This window comes from Panthera leo, chromosome D3, assembly GCF_018350215.1.
Source record: "Panthera leo isolate Ple1 chromosome D3, P.leo_Ple1_pat1.1, whole genome shotgun sequence".
NCBI classification, from domain to species: domain Eukaryota; kingdom Metazoa; phylum Chordata; class Mammalia; order Carnivora; family Felidae; genus Panthera; species Panthera leo.
The window spans coordinates 26349921-26366668 of record NC_056690.1 but is presented as its reverse complement, the minus strand read 5'-3'; the positions used below and the strand labels follow the sequence as shown (position 1 = coordinate 26366668).

The following is a 16748-nucleotide window of genomic DNA, read 5'->3' as shown; positions in this document are numbered from 1 at the left end:
CCCCCAACTTCTTCACGCTTCAAGCCTCCAAAGAGAGATAAAAACAGAGAAGACCGGCTTCATGCTTGGCCTCCAAACACAACCCCATGTGCACGTGGTGGTCCCAGTCCAATCCCAAGCACTGTTAGTCAGATGTTGTGGAGAATGGAAGAAGGTCCCAGGCTCCCAGACGCGAGAGAGGGTGCCTCCCCAGTGCCCCCTTCTTGCGTGTCCCCTGTATGTCTCCCGAGGGGTCTCCGGCGGGGGCATTGTTTTGTCTGCCCCAGGGACACTGTTTGGGGCACCGCATCCATTGTCCTAATGACTTGGTCTCTGCAATCAGCAGACGCTATTTGTCTTCCAAGTTGAAGCAGGAAAGGTTTGCTGATTACTGATGGCACATACTCTAGACTTCCCCAAACCGTCTCCTTGGGGTGTTCCCGCTGAGTCTGATGTGACTCCCCCGGGCCCCGTCCTTGGTCCACAGATACCCTTATCTACGGAGGGTTTTCTTTTGTTGTTGTTGTTTTATTATTGGAGAGAGACAGAGGCGGCGCAAGCAGGGGAGGGGCAGGGAGAGAGAGGGAGAGAGAACCCCAAGCAGGATCCACGCTGCTGGTGCAGAGCCCGACGCGGGGCCCGAACCCATGAAACTGTGAGGTCACGACCTGAGCAGAAAGTCGGACACTTAGTGGACTGAGCCACCCCAGGCATCCCTATAGATGGTTTTGCTCACAGCTCTCCTCGCTCTATCTGGTTACATCATCCCCTCCGCTGCCCTTGCTTTTCACCCACATCCTTCCTCTGCAGGGCACTGAAAATCCCTTGGAGCCAGAGTCCTTGCTCGCCCGTGACCTTGGCAAACCTCAGCAATGCTCCCCCCCACTCCGGTCACTCCTCGTTCTCCTCTAAGAATTAAATGATAGCAGTGCCAGCGTTGGCCAAGCCTTTCCTCTCTGGAGATCAGAGAAGCCAGTGAATGGCAGAGCTGGGATTTGAACCCCAGCACCCTGGGTCCAGAGGCCACTTTGTCTTTCATGATATTACAGATATGCTTCGTCTCAGCGCCTCCTCTCCTCTGCCCACCTGCTTAGTCCCAGCCCAGAGTCACCCACCCCTGAGATGACAGTGCCCGTCCCTGGTGGCCCCGTCCTCTGCCCACCAGGAGGCTCCGGGAGGGTTCCGTGTGACATTGCATGGGCACAGCTCTGACCCAGGCACAGCTGGGAGGGGACCTCTGTGCTCCCTTCTCATCCCCGAGGCTCATGAGGCATAAAGAGCTGTTACTGAGAAACCCAAGACCTGGCCGCCCGTCTCGGCTTTGTCCTCTCCCGGCTGCATGGCCATTCCACTGCTCCCGCCTCACTTTCCCAATCTCCCAAATAAACATTCACCACATGCCCAAAACGGCCCAGCCGTGGCCCTTGCGCAGCCTCTCCGTGTCTTACAAAGACACAGGTGCCCCGTCGCCTGGGAGAAGGTGGTCGATTCTGTCGCCCCCAGGAAGGGGCTGAGCTCGGAAGCCACAGGGACTTCGCGCCCAGCCAGTTCTCTGGGTGCCGTTAGGAGCTGACGTGTGGGCGTCCAGAGGCAGGTACCTCCTCAGCCATCCCACGCTGTGTGTTATTTCCTCTGACAGCCCACTGGCCTCCTGCCCGGTGGGGGAGGGGGGTGCCCTGCCTCGGACGGTCTCTCACCTTGTCAGCACCAAGATGGGGATTTCACAGCTGGCGGCTTCGATCAACTGCAATGCATTTCCAGCTCCTTGTCACCCCCCCGACCGCCTCTCTCCACACCGCTTCTCCTCTGCTCAGCCCTTGGGCTTCTCAGTTTTTGCCTTTTCTCTCTCTGTTTGTCTCTCTCTCTCTCTCTCGTTAAAATTGGAAAACCTCAGAATCGGATGAAAGGCACAGACTCACAATAAGCAGAAATGGCTGAGCCACTCTGCAAAGGAGAGCTGTGCATGTCCCCATAATTGGGGAGCAGCCCCTGCTCCTCCCTGACTTTCGCCAGGGGTGTGCACAGGTAACCCCAGAAAGATCATTGGCCTGGGAGCGGGGGCAAAAGCAGTCTTTAAATCCAGGCTCTGTGCCTTACTGCCCTGGATGCCTTCACTGGCGTCCATTTCTTCATCTAAGAAACAAAGGCAACAATCCCAGGCTCAGAGAGGGGCTGTAAACTGTTTGAGGTTGCACAGCTAGTGAGTTAAATGGGCAGCCGGGGACTGTGCTTAGGTCTGACCCTAAATCTTTATATTTTGCCCCCTTCCACGCCCTCAGCAGTTGGTATAGATGTGTGCCTTAAAACAACAGTCGACAAGGGACACCTGGGTGGCTCAGTCGGTTAGGTGTCTGACTTCGTCTCAGGTCATGATCCGAGGGTCCACGAGTTCGAGCCCCGCATCAGGCTCTGTGCTGACAGCTCGGAGCCTGGAGCCTGCTTCGGATTCGCTGTCTCCCCCTCTCTGCCCCTCCCCTGCTCACACTCTTAATGTCTCAAAAATAAACAAACGTTATTGTGAAAAAATTTCTTAAAGTCGGCAAATAATCCTTAAATAATATTAGAACAGCTTAAAAGAAACATTTTATCTATAATACCCACTCCCTTCATCCTCATCCTGTAAATACTACCAACTTCCTAAGTGTTTTTCCAACTGCGTGCGTGTTATTTGCAGACTGCTAGGGACACAATATTCCTCCGTTCTATTCCGTTTGCGTGCCTTCATTCTGCAGAAGCATTCCATGTTGCCACAGCCCTTATTTCCAACGGGAATGTGTAAGAGCGTCAAAGTGGTACACCGTGATCCCCCTACCGATCCCCAGTTGTTGGCTGATGAGGCTGCTTTCAGCTTCTCCCCATCCTCAACACCACCGCTCGAAGCATCCTCCCCTACAGACCTCCCTCTGCCTTTGATTGATTCCCCCTGGGCTTACCTGCTGGCAGGTGAGATTCTGGGTTTAACCCGAGGTTTCTCAGGGACACTGTGGACATTTGGGCGAGGTAATGCTCTGTGGAGGCAGCTGTCCTGTGCATTATAGGATGTTGGGCATTATCCCTGTAAGGTGCCAGTGACACACACACACACACACACACACACCAAGGTGTGACGGCCAAAAATGTCTCTAGGCATTGCTCAGTGAGTGTCCCCTGGGGGGAGCGCAAAATCACCCTTAGTTGCTAATCATTGCAATTAAAGGGTAGGGGTGGGTGAAATCTGTGGGTGAAACCTGTTGCCAATGGAAGTCAGAGGTTTTCCCGAGTCTGGACAGAATCCGATTAGGGCAGGGTCGGAGGGGGAAGAGATGAGCCCACAGAGGAGAGGCAGATGCGCAGAGCTGGAGTTCCAGCACTGCCATTAAGCCTTTGCTTCCCCGGGCCTCAGTTTCTCATCTGCGAAATGGGAGCAATGATAGCCATCTGCCAGGCTTCTGAGCAGGGAGGGAGGTCCTGAGGGTAAGACGCTCAGCACAGTGCCAGGCACAGAAGGATCTTAGTAAATGGCAGTGGGGTGCTCTGGGACGAGCCCCGTTGGCTTGTCAATTTTTGTCTTTGCACCCTCTGAGGACAGCACGGCAGAGTGGAAAGGGCACCGTTCTTTTTAAAAAAGTGTATTTATTTTGAGAGAGAGAGAGAGAGCACTCGAGTGGGCTAGGGGCAGAGAGAGTGAGAGAACCCGAAGCAGGCTCTGCCCTGGCAACACGGAGCCTGACCTGCGGCTGGACCTCACGAACCGTGAGATCAAAACCTGAGCCGAGATCAAGAGTTGGACGCTTAACCACCTGAGCCACCCAGGCGCCCCGCGAACCATTCTTGTCTGCTCCCCAGCCGACACCGATCTCCCACTCCAGATCCATCCCTGAGGCAGACTCAGCTTCCTGAACCAGCTTCGGTGACTGTTCTGGGAAACATTAATTGGTTCATACATTTGCTCATCCATCCAAGGTGTGGTGCCTGGTGCAAAATGGGTGGTGCAGGTTCCGAGCGTGGCTCTGGGGTCAGACACGCTGGGCTCAGAACCCCAGCGTGGATGAATGAGCGCTGTCCATGGGCCACGCCCCAGTGGCCCCCCAAACGCCCCTGCCCTCTATAAAATTCAAAGCATCTCTCTGAGGGTCCATAAGCCCATCTGTGCAGAGAGCGTACCTCAAGGGGTGCCCACCATGTACTAGGTGCTCAGTGAACACTTGACTCAGCCCAGCGTGTCTCCTCCCCAGAAGCTCTGGCAGGTGTGTGGGTTCTTGCCCGAGGCCAACGTGCGCTTGTGGTCTCTGCCTCCAGGAGAAGCACGTGGAGGACCTCTCGGCAGTGAGACAGACCCTCCAGACAGACCTGGAGACGTCCATCCGGCGGATTGCCGACCTGCAGGCAGCCTTGGAGGAGCTGGCATCCAGCGACAGTGATACGGAGAGGTAACCTACGGGGGGTGGGGGGCAGGCGCAGCGGGGTGCAGCAGGTGGCCTGGGGCCCTGGGGTGCCCTGCAGCCTTCGGTAGATGGAACTCCTTGTCTCGGGTCCTCCGGGGGCCGCATCTGCGGGGACACCCGGATGCATCTCATGGTGGGAGGGACGACCGGCTGGCTCCCGTGAGGAGGGGCAGGACGCTCGCTTCCTCTCCAGTGTCAGCATCTCCTTGTTGCCACCGAAACCGCCTGGCCCAGCTTTCCAAGACTTAGGGGAGGTGACCCTGGGAAGTGTCTGCAGAGTGGGCTCCAGTTTGTAATCGTGGCCAGTGACGCGTCCAAGCTGGGCCCAGTCCCCTCACGCGTCAAGTGGACGTAATACTTTGAACCGACCATGTGAAATGGCCAGTTGTTGACCACTCTTGACCTGCAGATTGGCATTCCGTGGACTCAGCCCTCTGCCTACCTGGTAGGATTGTCAGAGTCAAATGAGGTACCAGATGGACATCGCTTAGAACCAGGCACACAGGCTGTAAGGGTGTGTACTGTGTTTGTGCCCAGAAATGGGCATTGCTTCACAAAGGCAATGACTGATTCAAGGATGCAAAATTAGCCAGCTGGTGATAGGCAAGGCCTCTCAAGTTCAGTGTCGGGGCTTCTCTCCTTTCTCGGAAGACAGGTTGCTTCCTACCATCTCCACTCAAGTCTCGAGCTGCTGCAGGCCAGGGGTGCCCCGGGTGGCCACATGGGCCCGGGCTGTTGAGCCCCTGCAGGAGGCCCATAGCGTCCTGTTCCCCAAAGCTGCCTTTGCAACCTTGGCATTGTCACCTCTCTGGAACCCACAGCTGCCTGTCTGGCTGCAGCCTCTCTGTCCCCATCCCAGCCTCTGTCGCAAAGCCTGGGCAGCAGGGAGAGATTTTCTTTGCGATTGCTTTGGGAAGAAACAGGTGCCTTAACTTAACCTTCAGAGGCGGTGCCCTCCTTATACACCCCTGTGTGGGCTGCATCGGCCCCTGGTCCCTCTTGGGCTTTGTCTCTGTGGGGGATGGCATGCGTTGCAGCCACAACAATCAACGATCAGATCATGGAGTGCAACCCTCTCCACTCTCGTGAGGACCCTGGGGAAGGTCAGGGTCGCACAGCAAATTAGGTGCTGCAAAACCTGGGGCTGCTGAGTTTCCCATCCTAGACCTTTGCCTATCACACCCCTCTTAATAGGGTGAAGCAGGAGCCAGCTGCTGACCTGCAGAAGGTGCGGGCATGAGCTGGGCAGTGAGGGAAGGAAGCAGTGGCGTGAGTCAGCTGCGGTCTAGCCAGTGGGGAGAGCCCGTAGAGCTGACCATGCCTCGTTAAGGGGGAAAAGAAAGCCCAGAAGGAAACACACCAACATTCTGGTGCAAGGCATTGCTGGTGACCTAAATTTTGATTTGTTTCAAGCGTATTTACATATTCTAAAGTTTCTGCAGTGAACATACCCAGTCCTCGCTGTACTAGGTAGGTTCCTCTTTGAGGAGATTTTGCTCCTATAAGTTACAGACTTGATATGCCTGATTTTATTTATTTATTATTATTAACATTTATTTATTTATTTTTAACATTTATTTATTTTTGAGACAGAGACAGAGCATGAACGGGGGAGGGTCAGAGAGAGGGAGACACAGAATCTGAAACAGGCTCCAGGCTCTGAGCTGTCAGCACAGAGCCCGACGCGGGGCTCGAACTCACGGACCACGAGATCATGACCTGAGCTGAAGTCGGCCGCTTAACCGACTGAGCCACCCAGGCACCCCTTAACGTTTATTTTTGAGAGGCTGAGAGAGAGAGAGAGAATGAGAGAGAGAGAGCGTGAACAGGGGAGGGGCAGAGAGAGAGGGAGACACAGACGCCCAAGCAGGCTCCAGGCTCTGAGCGGTCAGCACAGAGCCCGACGCGGGGCTCGAACCCACGGACCACAAGATCATGACCTGAGCCGAAGTTGGCCGCTTAGCCGACTGAGCCACCCAGGCACCCCACAGGTTTTCGTTTTAATTTCAGGATAGTTAGCATACGGTGGTAGGTTAGTTTCAGGTGTACCATATAGTGATTCCACAATTCCATGCATTACTCCGTGTTCGTCATGACAAGTGTGTTCTTGATCCCCATCACCTGTTTCCCCCATCCACCCCCACCCCCCTGCCCTCCGGCACTGGCCAGTTTCTTCCCCATATTTCAGCATCTGTCTTTTGGTTTGTGTGTGTCTCTTCCCCCCCTCCCCCCCACCTTTGCTCATTTGTTTTGGTTTTTCAGTTCCACAGATGAGTGAAATCACACGGCACTTGTCTTCCTCTGCCGGACTGACTTCGCTTTGCATGATACTCTCTAGCACCATCCGCGTCATTGCAAATGGCAAGATTTCATTCTTTTTTTATGGCTGAGGAATAGTCCACTGTGTATATATGCCACTTCTTCTTTCCCCATTTATCAATCGATGGACACTCAGGCCGCTTCGATAATTTGGCAGTTACAGATAATGCTGCTATGAATACATGTATCCTTTCAAATTAACGTTTTCGTATTCTTTGGGTAAATACCCAGTAGTGCGATTCCTGGATCGTAGGGTAGTTGATTTTTAAGTTTCCGAGGATTTTTAAGTTTCCGTTTTCCAAGGTGGCCGCACCAGTTTGCATTCCCGCCCACAGTGCAAGAGGGGTCCTTTTTCTCCACATCCTCGCCAACCTTTGTTTGTGTCTGTGATTTTGGCCACTCTGACAGGGGTGAGGTGATCCCTCGCCGTGGTTTTGATTTGCATTGCCCCGATGATCAGTGATGTTAAACATCTTTTCATGTGGCTGTTGGCCATCTGTAGGTCTTCTTTTATTTTTAATTTTTAAAAATGTTTTTATTTATTTTTGGGACAGAGAGAGACAGAGCATGAGCAGGGAAGGGGCAGAGAGAGGGGGAGACACAGAATCCGAAGCAGGCTCCAGGCTCCGAGCTGTCAGCACAGAGCCCGATGCAGGGCTCGAACTCACGGACCGTGAGATCATGACCTGAGCTGAAGTCGGACGCTCAACCGACTGAGCCACCCAGGCGCCCCTGTAGGTCTTCTTTAGAGAAATGTCTGTGAACATCTTCTGCCCACTTTTAATTGGATTAGTTGGTTTGGGGTGTTAAGATAGCTTTTCTAATAAATGAAAGCTATCAGCAGAACAAATGAAAGTTATAAAAATAACCAAATTGGAAAGAGGCACAGGGTGTGGGCGCTTGCAGGTGTGGGTATAGGCTGGGCAGAGGTATGACAGGAAGCAAGGAGCCTGGGAAGCGAGATCCTGGTGGCAAGGTCATAGAGGGTCACAGACATCACTCCAGTCTCAGCTTAGAGGGGATCCTTCGGAGCCTTAAAGGGACCCTGCCCTCACCCTCATCTTGATAGGAGGCACGCTTATCTCTTTCTGTTCCAGGTGAAAAGCCTCATGCTCACCTTCTGTCCCGATCCTACTTTTCTGAGGTCCCCGGGAATCCCATCTGAACCCCAGCTTCCTGTCTGCATTTTCACGGCCTTGGGTCTCAGCGAGACTCCATCCTGACTCTCTGCCCCGTTAACTTGGAATTGAACTAGACACAGAGCAGAGATCTGACCAGTGGCACAAGAATGGGGGGGGGGGGACACTGGGGGGAAATTGCCCACAAAGAAGTCTCAACACATTTCGAAGAATTAATGTGGCACAAACCTTGTTCTCTGGTCACACTGCCATTGAAATGATTATCGGCAGTGAACGGCAGTCGGTGCCTTGCCAGGCTGCAGAGCCAACATCCGGAGCAGAGCCCCAGCTCCTACCTGGGTGCCAGCTTCTCCTCCTCTTCCCCCATCCTGACGGCTCCACGGTGTACTTCCTTCTTAATTGTCTCATCTCCCGGGGTACGAGGTTTGGATGGGAGCCCGAGGGATTCGTCGAAGTACCTCTCCAAACTGAGCTCTCAATTAGGATTCACACCCACCGGGTGGAGAGAGAGAAACAGCGTGTGTGTGTGTGTGTGTGTGTGTGTGTGTGTGGTGCTTCCGCTGGAGGTAAGGTTCTTTAAGAGACTTGTTCAAATTATGAAAAGTCACATTTCCCGTGTTGGGAATTCAATCCGAGTGTAACAGGCCTTCCAGGCTGGAAACGTGGTTACGTGCTCGGAAAGCCAGGCTGCCCGTGTGGCAGCGTTGACTCCCGTGCCTTTCTGCACTCGGGCTCTGCCTTGTGACTTCAGCGGTGGCGTCAGCCTTCTCCGATGAATGGGGGAAATGCTTTAAGCTGTTCCCCCGCGGCCTGGTGCAAGCTGATTACTGCTGGAGGGAGAGATGTGTCAGCTGACGGCCCCATCTATTCCTTGGGCTATCCCAGGGTCTGTAGCTACTCACCTTTCTGGGGTCTGGCGGGAGGGGGGGGGGAGAGGGGGAGGGGGAGGGGGAGGGGAGAAAGTGTGGCGAGGTCGATGGATGACCTCTGACTCCTAGGTCAGCTGAGAGTGTGTCAATTCCAGTTGGCCCAGTCAGAGACCAGTGCTCTAGAAAGGTGCCTTCCATTGCTGTGTTGTGTGTGACTTGTATGTTTCTCAGCCTGGGTAAAATTAGGCCACAGTGAGAAAAGTGGGAAGATATGGGTCGCACCAAAGATTGCAGCTCCCGCCACGGGCGCAATTTTGAGTTAATTTATTTATTAGGGGTCCCGGGCTCCAGCCAGACTGTTAAAAAGATGCAGAGTCAGAGCCTCTCTCCATTATTCTGAGAAGGTTGATGCCCCATTCCCAAGCACAGCATGGCTCCCTACTGCAGGATAGCACACGTTCAAATGATGCCACGGAGGCCATCTGGCTTTCCGAGCGTCCTTCTAGCTTGGGAGGACTGGATCCCCCAGCCAGGTGGGTACTCTTTGCTGAGGACCCGCTTTGTATCAGGCTGCACAACCTACTTGTTTTGTAGACATTGTCTCCCAACTTTTGAGGCTGGTACCCAGTTTGTGGATGAGGACACTGGAGTTTGAGAAGTCGAGGAGCCGGCTTGGGCTCAGGCAGCAAGTGCAGGGTCCGCGATGATTTCCAGCCGGACCCCACCCCCCACACTCCTGATAAGCAAATTCTGCTGTCGTGTTCAACAGACCCCTTCTTCCCCCTTTCTCTTGTCACGGTCCTTGTTCTCCACCCAGTAACTGGCCTGTCACTCTGGTGGACGCGTGTCTGTGTCACTGGGACCTGGGGCCAATGCATTCACGCGTTACTTCCCAGGCAGTGTGTGCGTTTAGACTGGAGTTGTCTGACGGAGACTCTCGCTAAAGGACCACAACAGAAGACATCTAATTAATTATCTTGCTTAGCAGCAAGCCCCTGTCCACAAATGCTCGGCACAAGTTCTTTAAAAGCCATGCGCACCAATGTGAGAGAAAGAGCCACCGATAAGTCAGGAGACAGGGTTCTGTCCGGGCTGCACCGCCAAATAGATGCAGACCAGGTCTCCTGCCCTTCCTGGGCCTCTGCTTGCCTAGCCAACACGTTAAAATCATCATCATCACCACCACCAGCAATATTCACCTTCTACGTTAAGATAGGAGGTATGTTGGGATGCCTGGGTGGCTCAGTCTGCTGGGCGTCCGACTCTCGATTTGGGCTCGGGTCATGATCTCAGAGTTTGTGGGTTCGAGCCCTGCAGTGGGTTCTGCGCTGACAGTAGGGGGAGCTTGCTTGGGATTCTCCCTCTCTCCCTCTCTTTCTGCCCCTCCCCACTCATGCTCACTCTCGCTCTCTCAAAACAAATAAACATTAAAAAAAAAGACAGGGGGTACAGTAAAAAATACAGTGCCATTTTGGAACTTAGAGCACAGAGACTCTTTCTTCATAGGATAAAAGGGTCAGTGGGTTTCAAACTCCCTCTCAAGTAGAACCCCACCCCTCTTTATTTTGTATACCAACACAAAGACCTGGAGAAAATTCTAACTTAGGATGGAGTGCAGAAAGAAATGAAGGTTCGGGGTCAAGCCTCCCTACTTGGTCTCTCTCCCTGACCCCTTGGACGCCCCTGTGAGGTCTCCAAGAATGCAAAGGCTCTGTAGACTGTGGTGTACAAACTCCAGTATCTACCAGGACCAATAATCCACGGCTTATAAAAAGTCAACCTGGTGGCGATTTCTACCCATCTGGTTCAATGAGTCTCAGGATCACGCAGAACAAAATAGCCTGCTTCAGCCTGAAAGCCTTTCCCCTCCCCCTCCTTCCAAGCTGCAGACCACCCCAGAACGAAGCTGTTAAGTGCCTTCCGCAGTTTCTCAGACCATAAGGCGTGAGGTGGCTTCCAGAAGCCCGTCTCCACCCCGCCTCTTTATTTCAGACATACTCCATTTTGTCGAGACCTTCAAAAATGGCGGGTAGCATGGGGTCCAGCCTGGACACCACGCTTGGCTTGGATGGTAATTCATCAGGAAGTCGACAGGCAGAATGGCCGGCAGACCTTGACTTTAACCTCAGGAGTTCTGTGAAAGTGCAGTGACATGAGTTCACAGGCAAAAGCAACCAGTGCACAGATGAAAATTTCTATAAGAACGTAAGATTATTTTCCATAAGCATCCATACCTGTGTCTTTTTATTTCTCGCGGCTGGTTCTTTTCCAGAGTCACAGGGCTTCGAAGGCACTAATAATGACCACTGATAATCTTATGCTCTTACGAGATTGCTTCTTAAGATTCTTCACCATTTTTTTTCCCTGCTTGGTGATACAGGGTGCAACAGTCATTGATACAGCAGTGATGGGTCACGCCTGATGCCTGCTGATTTCTCATAGGGAATATTGGCTTAGAAAACCCGGTTGTTTCTGTTAAGGCAGAAGCGGGCCCTGGGATTAGCTCTTGTGATAGCCAGAGTCTGGCAGGAGCCAGAGGCTTACCCCAAACGAGGGAAACTGAGATCGCAAGCAGGGAAGAGAGTAGACCCGGGCCACACAGCGAGGTCCCTAGGCTTTGGTCGCCTTTTCTCTCAGTGTCTTATTCTTTCTACAACCCTAACCCAGCAGAGGCATGGAAAGACCCAGAGCAGCAGCAGGATCAGAGTCGGATCTGCTCACATTGACCACTTCAGGGTGGAGAGAGAGGGAGGCAGGGAATCCCAAGCAGGTTCTGTGCTGTCCAACCATTCACACACTTAACCCGCTGAATCATCCAGGCACTCCCCGCAAAGTGGGGTTTTTTTAAAAGTATTTTCAATAGTTTGTTAAAAAGTTACATCAAGGGGCACGTGGGTGGCTCTGTCAGTTAAGCATCTGGCTATGGATTTCAGCTCAGGGCATGATTTCTGTTTGTGAATTGGAGCCCTGAATTGGGTTCTGCACTGTCATTGCAAAGCCTGCTTAGGATCCTCTGTTCCTCTCTCTCAAAATAAATCAGTAAGCATTTAAAGAAAACTTTGTCATCAAAACTTTATCTATAGATCCTCAAGAAGATTCAGGGTCACCCAGCAAAGACAGTTTTGTTCTACTGCAGGGTTGTTGTTTTTTTTATTGGTGCCATAGCAAATTAACACAAATTTAGTGGCTTAAACCAACACGAGATTTATTATCTTACAGTTCTGTTGTTTAGAAGCCGAACAAGGATTGGGGCATCTGAGTGGCCCAGTCAGCTGAGCATCCAACTTCAGCTCGGGTCATGATCTCACAGTTCGTGAGTTTGAGCCCCTCATCGGGCTCCCTGCTATCAGCACAAAGCCCCCCTCAGATCCTCTGCTACCCTCTGTCTTCCCCTGCCCTCCTCATGCTCGCTCTCACTCTCTCTCTCTCTCAAAAATAAATAAACATTTTTTTAAAAAGCCCAGCAAGGATCTCCCTGGCCTAATAAAGGTATCAAAGGGGCTGTGTTCCTTCTGGAGACTCTAGGGGAGAATGCATTTCCTTACCTTTTCCAGGTTGTAGAAGATACCAACACACCTTGTGACATTTATATCTCTAGAGCCAGCAATATTGCCTCTCGGCCAATCTTCCATAGCCACATCTCCCTCTGACCATATCTGGGGAAAGTTCCCTGCTTTGAAGGATGTGAGGGCCTAGGTTGGGCCCACCCAGATAATCCAGGATAACCTCCCCATCTCAGGATGTTTAACCTTAACCACATCTGCAGAGTCCCTTCTACCATGTCAGGAAATGTAGCTCCAGGTTCTTGGGATTAGGATTAGGATTAGGACATGGGCATCTCTGGGGGTCGTTCTTCTTCTTCTCCCAGGGTCATTCACAAAGGTTGCTTTTGTTATGGTGGAGAGGTCACAGCAAAGCTTTCTTTAAAAGGCTAGACAGTGGGGCTCCTGGGTGGCTCAGTCAGTTAAGCGTCTGTCTTTGGCTCGGGTCATGACCTCGGGGTCCATGAGTTCGAGCCCCACGTCGGGCTCTGTGCTGACAGCTCAGAGCCTGGAGCCTGCTTTGGATTCTGTGTCTCCCTCTCTCTCTACCCCTCCCCTGCTTGTGCTCTGTCTTTCTCTTTCAAAAATAAATAAACATTTTAAAACAAAAACAATAAAAAATAAAGGGCTAGATAGTAAATATGTTAGGCTGTGGGGGCCACATGATCTTTCTTGCAACTACTCTGCTACGGTAGAGCAAAAGCAGTGATGTGCAACATGGAAATGAGTTAGTGTGGCTGTGTTTTAATAAAACTTTATTTATAAAAAACGTTTGTAGGTTGGACTTAGCCCATGGCTGGAGCTCATTGGATTCACAAAGCATTGTCTGAAAGAACTTCTGGTCTGGCCTGAGCCCTGGGGCTAGATATGAATAAAACACGTTCTTGGATCATGAGGGGCTCTTGCAGTCTGGTAGGGACAGACAGATATGAATAGGAGCCCTAAGACTGACAGATCCTTGAGGATAGGGACCAAGGAACCACAGGTACATCCCTTGGAGAACAACCGGGTTTTCTAAGGAAGGAATTCCCCAGATTCCATGCGAAAAACAAAGCGGGAGGCCCTGGCTTGTGAAGCCAGGATTCAGATGAGGTCTCCGGTGTCCGAGGGTGTGGTCTGATTGTCCACACCCGCATGCGGGACAACTGGTAAAGAGCATGAGGTTACTAGCTCTTACAGACCTGGGATGGATTCAAAGCTATGTGACCTTACAAGGGTGTCCCTTTCCTCATTCACTAAATGGAGATAGGCGGGATGGTTAGATGAGATCACAGGTAGAGCATCTTTGTTGAATGAAGGGATGCTCCCTAAGGAATAGCTACCACTGTAATTAGTCTCGGAGTTTCCCAGAACGCCCTGGAAAGCTGGCCACCTGCCCTCTTGTCTGATTCACTCGCACTCACAAAGAACATAAAGCAAACGCATTGCTTGTTGACGATAATGATGCTGTTAATAACAGCAGTACTGGTTGTACTAAAACAAGAGCAGGGATAATGGTTGTTGCCTTTTAATCAACACTATTTGTCAGGAACCAGGCCGCGATGTTTACAAGGGTTATCTCGCTTAGTCTGCCCCACAACCAAACCCCATTCGTCACCGCGTTTTACACAGGAGCCCAGGAGGGTCAGAGAAGGTGGGTGACTTGCCTGAGATCACGCAGGGGCAAAGGCCGGAAGTTTGTCTGACATCGAAGACCATGTTCTTCCCCTGGAAGCACAAGGGGGACAGACTCATTCTTATGTCTCTTTCTAGTGTCCAGACGGCAGTGGACTGCACCAGCCGTGGCGGTAAAGAGATGTAAGTGAACCCTGAGTGAAATTGAGCAGTTGACATTGAAGCCAAGGGCAAGCCCTTGGCTCTCCGCGTCCAGTCTGCAGAGGGAACATGCATGCCCGCTTGGAGAATTACTGGCAATGCCACGATATCTCTGACTCCATGGTCACAACATATAGCACTGGGGACACATTATTGAATGGCCCAACTTCTTTTAGACAGAGAAGCCCATGACTTACCATACCACTGCCCCCACCAAATACTTTCAGTGGCTCCCTATTACCTCAGAATGACACACATACCTGACCCTACTTCCCTCTCTACCTGGGACTCCTATTTTGCATATCACCCATGCCCTGCCCTTTTCCAACGTCCATACCTATGTGTATGCTGTTCCCTCCAGCTCAAAGTCCTTTCCCCAGGCCCTGCGTAGCCAACCCCCAGCCTTCAAACAAGTTGTGGCTCAGCTATCACTACTTGATGCCTTCCCTTATGCCTCCAAGAAGCAAATCAAGCCTCCCTCCTAATTCTCCTACTTTCTATCCCTCTCTATGGCCTTAATAATTTTCTCCTTTATTTTGTGGTTATCTCTATAGATGTCTACTCTGGTAAGATGGAGTCTTGAGGACAAGTTCAATGTTGGGTTCATGTTTATACATCCTTCCCATGGTGCCCGGCATGGAGCATGCTATAAACAAACAAATGAATTTATAGACAGATACAAATATAGGCATATATAAATACAGATACAGATATCAAAATAGATATATAGTTATAGATATAAAGATTGATATAAATATTGACAGATATAGTTGAGTGAGTATATCAACTAGAAAACAGAATAATCATTGAGTACCCACATCAGTGACAGGCCCACATAGCCTCACCCTGTGCTGCTTTCAGAATTAGGGGACATAAAAGCAAAGGCTCTGTCTACAAAGACATTCTGGTTAAGGCAGGCAAGAAGTTAAGACCTTCACACTTGACATATTCCATGGGCTTATCACTTGGTATAAAATGCAATACCAAATTTTACTTTAAAATCAGAATTGCCTCAATATCTATATTAGAGTGCTTATCTCCCCAAGGAAGAGCAGTAGTTAGTAGCAAGGGCATTAGAATCGGAGAAACCAGGGTTGGCATCCCAACTTTTTCACTAACTAGACGGATGACCTTGGCAAGACCCAAACTGGCCTCCTCAAATTCCGTTTACTCTCATCTATATAATGGGGACAGCACTGGCTCTCACGTCTCAGGGATGGTGTTGTGAGCACTGATTGACGTTATGGGAGTACAGCATGTAGCACATGCCTGGCTTATGCTTAGGGGTTAATATCTAGTTATTGCAGTTACCATGGTTGTCATTGTGCTGACAGCATCCTGTCTTCTGGTTCTAGAGATAATGTCTCCATCCTCAGCTCCCAGCCAGAAGGCAGTCTGCAGTCCTGGCTGAGTTGTACTCTGTCCCTGGCCACAGATACCGTGAGGACCCCCTCTCGACAGTCAGTCATCAGCAGCCACACGCTCAGCCCCAGGTAAGAGTATCTCCCTGCTGTCTCTGGATGGCCAATAGCTTGAAAAATCTCATCCTTCAAAGGCTGTTGTTCATGTCTTCCACTTTCTCAAGCATAGGCATGGTCTTGGACAGTTTGAGCTATGACCCTGCCACTTCTTACCTGAAGGACTTTAGGCAGGTCGATTATCTTCTCTGAGCCTTCACTTCCTCATCTGTGCAACAGGAAATATAATTGTGTTTACTGCTCCAAACAGTTAAAATGATGAAGATCTAATGCAGCCCTCACTAAAGCACGGTTTTCATGATGATTTTTTAAAAAGCATGTGGTGAACATTTTTTAAATAACTGTGGATTTATTATAGTTTCCTTCTATCTAAAGCAAGCCCTCCTTGTTTTCCATGTATGGATGGTTCTGGATTTAAATTTTTCTTTTGTAAACATATTCACTTAAGTGTTTCTGTATTTGAGTTTGTGTGTGTTTTTTTTTTTAAATGGCAAATCAGTATCATTGACAGTTAGGCTGGATAATTTCTCCCTCAGAGATTTTAGCTTTGTTCTGAATGTCAAAGTTTTATATTTTCCCCACCACAGAGGGTGATGGATTCAGTTACAGCCTGAGACGAAACTCTCGCAAATCTGTAGGATTGCCAACAATAGGTTCCTTCAATAAACGGGCCTCAGGATGCACCCTTAGTTTAGGGCTTAAATCCATCATCACCCTAGTTTTTCAGCCTCGTTTCTCTCAGCTCATTTGGTTTTCCTTTTCAAGGGCGGCCCTCTTATAATTAGGAGCTAACAGCCATAAATCAGAAATTATGGATTAAGCAGATGCGTAATTAAGATGAAATGCATACTCCTTTCGTGGTAACAGAAGACCCAACGTGAAAAGACAGAAAGAAAAGTCAGAGACTCAAGGAGCAAATACAGACAATCCCTTCCTGACTTGAAATGTGTTTGCTCTGAAGGGGGGGGCTGTCTCTACAAAAAGAAGGGGTGGAAGTTCACGCTAACCTTTCAGGCATATTCAGCAAATGGCAAATGTCTGACGCATGCCTGCAGATAATCTTAGGCTGAAAAACTTGACATCGAAAATATCAGAGAGAGGCTCCTAGAGTGTGGATGCATCAGGGGAGTTAATTAAAGCAAGATCATCTGATTACTGCTCTTAATTAAAAACAAAGGCCTAT

At 50.6% G+C, this 16748-nt stretch overlaps 1 protein-coding gene across 1 annotated transcript in view; it reads left to right on the top strand.

The window, feature by feature from the left end:
* Positions 1–16748, top strand: part of MYO18B (myosin XVIIIB) — a 241854-nt gene that overhangs the window by 199402 nt on the left and 25704 nt on the right. Inside the window, exons 39-41 of the mRNA XM_042909670.1 lie at positions 4258–4388; positions 14025–14069; positions 15443–15580. Of these exons, the coding sequence (XP_042765604.1) occupies positions 4258–4388; positions 14025–14069; positions 15443–15580 (314 nt within the window). The remainder of the gene's footprint in view (positions 1–4257; positions 4389–14024; positions 14070–15442; positions 15581–16748) is intronic.